This window comes from Anguilla rostrata, unplaced genomic scaffold (genome assembly GCF_018555375.3).
Source record: "Anguilla rostrata isolate EN2019 unplaced genomic scaffold, ASM1855537v3 scaf0789, whole genome shotgun sequence".
Classification (NCBI taxonomy): Eukaryota; Metazoa; Chordata; class Actinopteri; order Anguilliformes; family Anguillidae; genus Anguilla; species Anguilla rostrata.
The window spans coordinates 1-5,089 of record NW_026986210.1 but is presented as its reverse complement, the minus strand read 5'-3'; the positions used below and the strand labels follow the sequence as shown (position 1 = coordinate 5,089).

Here is a 5,089-nt window from a genome sequence, read left to right as displayed (position 1 = left end):
ACTGATTTCATTAACTCACCTGCCTGTCCCCTTCTGTCTCATTTGTTGATTTTCTCCTCCTGATTATTCAGAAAAAAAAAAATAAAAAGTAAATCTACCTTCAGACAAATCTTTAAACAGCCCCCTCTTGTGAAACAACATTTGCATTTGTTTGAATGATGTGTATTGCTGAGGCATAGTGCCCATGTATGTGTATATTTTTATTATAAGATGTCATTTGGTTACAGGAAATAGCCTGAGTTATAGAGGCTTCTTCCTGCCCAGTAAATGTAGTTCTGCTTTATTCAAACCAAACATGACGAGCTCAGGGCAAATTGATGCGTTTGATCAAGACTTATTCATGGCTGTACTGTCCAGCATGATTCATATTAGGAACAGCTTTAAGGGATTTTGTTACCCCATATACAGGTTGATATAAATTAATTGGGACACTAAAACGCATCAGTCAGAGTGTTATGAAAATGCGACATCGCAATAAAACAAAATGACTAATAATGCAGTGGTCTAAGCCTAATCAGACATTAGAGGGGGGGAGTATGGCATCAGCATGATGTAATGCTAAGTGCTTGACAACAAGATTCTACAGAAATGTGCGCTTGTTCTAAACTGTGAGTCTAAATCAGACAAAATTCACACTTCACAAACCGACCCATTTTCAGCCACGTACCTCAGGCACACACACAGAAACACAAGAGCCAAAATTTCAGCGACTCCCACAGCTGCAGCCGCGATCAGTGACTGACCTCCTAAGCAAAGTCAGAGAGATGTACCCGTGTCAGATATGATATAGCAGTGTTCATTTGACAGCCGCACCAATGGCTGTAAGGTGAAAGTTTATGAATGAAAAAATATACCCATCTGTGCTTATCTTTACTAGAACTTATTGTACATCTGAATTTTAAGCAACATAGGCATGGTGAAATTTTTTGTGACACTGCACTATCATCTATTGTGATCCATTTCAGATCGTACCCTCTGTATCATGATCAGCATTGCTTTGTAGCCTAAGGATCATAATCAGTATCACGTAAAATATTGTATCAAATATGTTCTGGTCCTACCTTGCACTGTGACCTGTAGAGCAGACTGCACATCAAGACGTTTAGGAGGAGATCTGTTTGTCCCAATCCCATTCCCTGCCTCACAGTAGTATTCTCCTGCATCCTGCAGTGTGATGTTTTTAATGGTGTAACTGTCCACTGGTCCTCCTGTCTCTGAGGAGACAGTTCTATTATTCTGATACCAGGTGTATCTCTTCACTGGTGGGTTGGCATCGCTGCTGCAGGTCAGAGTCACTGAACTGCCCTCCTCTATTTCACCAGAGGGGCTCACTGATACTGAGACGCTCTTCGGAGGATCTGAAAGAGAAAATAACAGGTCTTGCAGTTTTAAATAAAAGTCACACTGAGGTGTTCTTGGGAGCATCTAAAATCATTAGAAAAATGTGTTAAATTCCATATAATTTCTCAGTCATTGTGTTGCGACTCGAAACACTAGTAGAGACATTTATTTCAAAGTAATATTTATAATGGAGCTGAAATCTCACAATGTGATGTGGAGCGGTGGTGTGGTTAGGGCATCATCTGCAGGCGGAGTGGGAGCAGTATAGCTGGCTAACAACCACGCCTGTTTGCAGTTACAATTGATTGGTAATGGTTTATATGCTCTGCCTGCAGTGAGACCGGGATGCTGGAATGAGAGACGCACGCGGGAGCGGCATGCCATCTAATCCCCGTCCTTATCGTGTGTGTTTTGTTTTGTTTCCGTGTTTTTGGTATCGAGCGCACAATAAAGCCTTGGTGCCTCTAACAACGACGTATTGTGGGGTTTGTGGGGAAAAGGACTGCAGAACCTGTTACAGTAAATATCCCAGTATATCATGCTTTGTTACATAATGAACGGGATATACTGTAGCTTTTTATGGTAGTTGGAAAATGACACAGCAGAATCAAGTTTTTAAAAGTGACAGAAGTATTTAGATGTCTTTTTAGCATCTTCATTAATAATGATAACTTCATTTTTTAAAGTTGAACAGCAGCATGTGGTATCTTTTTTGCCCTTTGCAAACTCAAAATGACTACATGTTTTACCTAAGACATGTCAGTATGATCAGACTGATCATTGTATGATAATGTAATTATAACTGATTTCTCCACCACTGGCCAGTGTGACTGCTTTACTCAGTGTCTTACTGCTGTGAAGTTACCCAAAGACACTCAGGAGATACTGACTCTCTGCTCTATGTGTATGAAGCTGAGATGCACTGATATACTCACACTGTACACCAAGACGTTTAGGAAAAGATCTTTTTGTCCCAATCGCATTCTCTGCCTCACAGTAGTATTCTCCAGCATCTGAGGAGTTGACTTTATTAATGGTGTTACTCCGTTCTGATCCTCTCCATAAGAATGCAGATCCACCCTTCCTATACCAGGTGTACCTCAGCGCTGGAGGGTTGGCATAACTTCTGCAGGTCAGAGTCACTGAACGGCCCTCCACTATTTCACCAGAGGGGCTCAGTGATAGTGAGACGGTCTTTGGAGGATCTGAAAGAGAAAATAACAGGTTCGGCAGTTTTAAACAAAAGTCACACTGAGGTGTTCTTGGGAGCAGCTAAAATCATTAGAAAAATGTGTTAAATTCCATATAATTTCTCAATCATTGTGTTGCGTCTCAAAACACTAGTAGAGACATTTATCTCAAAGTAATGTTTATAATGGAGCTGAAATCTCACAATGTGATGTGGAGGGGTGGTGTGGTTAGGGCGCCATCTGCAGACGGAGTGGGAGCAGTATAGCTGGCCTACAACCACGCCTGTTTGCAATTACAATTGATTGGTAATGGTTTATATGCTCTGCCTGCAGTGAGACCGGGGTGCTGGAATGAGAGACGCACGCGGGAGCGGCATGCCATCTAATCCCCGTCCTCATCGTCTGTGTTTTGTTTTGTTTTGTTTTGTTTTTGTTTCCGTGTTTTTGGTATTGAGCGCACAATAAAGCCTTGGTGCCTCTAACAATGACGGATTGTGTGGTTTGTGCGGAAAAGGACTGCAGAACCTGTTACAATAAGCATCCCAGTATACCATGCTTTGTTACAAAATGAACTGGATATACTGTAGCTTTGTATGGTAGTTTGAAAATGACACAACAAAATCAAGTTTTCAAAAGTGACAGCAGTTTTTAGATATGTCCTTTTTGAGCATGTTCATTAATAATGATAACTTCATTTTTTAAAAGTTGAACAGCTGCATGTGGTACCTATTTTGCCCTTTGCGAACTGAAAATGACCACACGATTTACGTAAGACATGTCAGTATGATCAGACTCATCACTTTGTGATAATGTAATTATAACTGATTTCTCCCCCACTGGTCAGTGTGACTGCTTTACTCAGTGTCTTACTATTGCAATGTTTCCTAAAGACACTCAGGAGATACTGACTCTCTGCTCTGTGTGTATGAAGCTGAGATACACTGAAATACTCACACTTCACATCAAGACGATTAGGAGGAGATCTTTTTGTCCCAATCCCATTCCCTGCCGCACAGTAGTATTCTCCTGCATCCTGCAGTGTGATGTTTTTAATGGTGTAACTGTCCTCTGGTCCTCCTGTCTCTGAGGATACAGCACTATTATTCTTATACCAGGTGTATCTCTGCGCTGGTGGGTTGGCATCACTGCTGCAGGTCAGAGTCACTGAACTGCCCTCCACTATTTCACCAGAGGGGCTCACTGATACTGAGGTGCTCTTAGGAGGATCTGAAAGAGAAAATAACAGGTCCTGCAGTTTTAAAGAAAAGTCACACTGAGGTGTTCTTGGGAGCATCTAAAATCATCAGAAAAATGTGTTAAATTCCATATAATTTCTCAATCATTGTGTTGCGTCTCAAAACACTAGCATAGACATTTATTTCAAAGTAATGTTTATAATGGAGATGAAATCTCACAATGTGATGTGGAGGGATGGTGTGGTTAGGTCGCCATCTGCAGGCTGAGTGGGAGCAGTACAGCTGGCTAACAACCACGCCTGTTTGCAGTTACAATTGATTGGTAATAGATTATATGCTCTGCCTGCAGTGAGACCAGGGTGCTGGAATGAGAGACGCACGCGGGTGCGGCATGCCATCTAATCCCCGTCCTTATCGTGTTTGTTTTGTTTTGTTTTGTTTCTGTGTTTTTGGTATCGAGCGCACAATAAAGCCTTGATGCCTCTAACAACGACGGATTGTGTGGTTTGTGGGGAAAAGGACTGCAGAACCTGTTATAGGAAATATCCCAGTATATCATGCTTTGTTACAAAATGAACTGGATATACTGTAGCTATTTAAGGTAGTTGGAAAATGACACAGCAGAATCAAGTTTTCAAAAGTGACAGATGTATTTAGATATGTCTTTTTAGCATGTTCATTTTTTAAAAGTTGAACAGCAGCATCTGGTACCTTTTTGCCCTTTGCAAACTCAAAATGACTACACGTTTTACCTAAGACATGTCAGTATGATCAGACTCCTCACTGTATGATAATGTAATTATATCTGATTTCTCCTCCAATGGCCAGTGTGACTGCTTTACTCAGTGTCTTACTGCTGTGAAGTTACCCAAAGACACTCAGGAGATACTGACTCTCTGCTCTGTGTGTATGCAGCTGAGATGCACTGATATACTCACACTGCTCATCAAGACGTTTAGGAGGAGAGGTGTCTGTCCCAATCCCTTTCCCTATCTCACAGCAGTATTCTCCTGCACATACACACACACAAACATACACACACGCGCACACACGCACACATACGCAAATACACGCATACACACACACACACACCCACAAACACACTGCTCAGAAATCTTTCAAAACACAGATGTGTTGGCAACATGACAGATAAGGGATTCGATTAACAAAACTTTAAAACAAGTGCACCTAACTTCTCCAAAACTATGAAACATCAATAATTGTACTTGAATTTCAATACTAACTGATGTCAGTAGATGGCAGTAGCCATCAATGTGAGATTCACAGGTACAGGATGTCTTGCTTAGTTGCCAGCTTTGCTAGAATGCAGTAGCAAACCAAGCAAGTTAAGAGCAAGTGTCT

The 5,089-nt window shown here is 41.3% G+C and overlaps 1 protein-coding gene across 1 annotated transcript; it reads right to left on the bottom strand.

The window, feature by feature from the left end:
• Window positions 1-10: 10 nt before the first annotated feature.
• Window positions 11-4,830, bottom strand: LOC135246713 (B-cell receptor CD22-like; the record flags this gene model as incomplete). The annotated part of the gene is made up of 5 exons (XM_064320044.1): window positions 11-59; window positions 668-746; window positions 1,062-1,358; window positions 3,486-3,758; window positions 4,666-4,830. Coding segments are annotated over 5 exons (863 nt in total), but the record flags the coding sequence as incomplete, so codon positions are not given.
• Window positions 4,831-5,089: the final 259 nt, after the last annotated feature.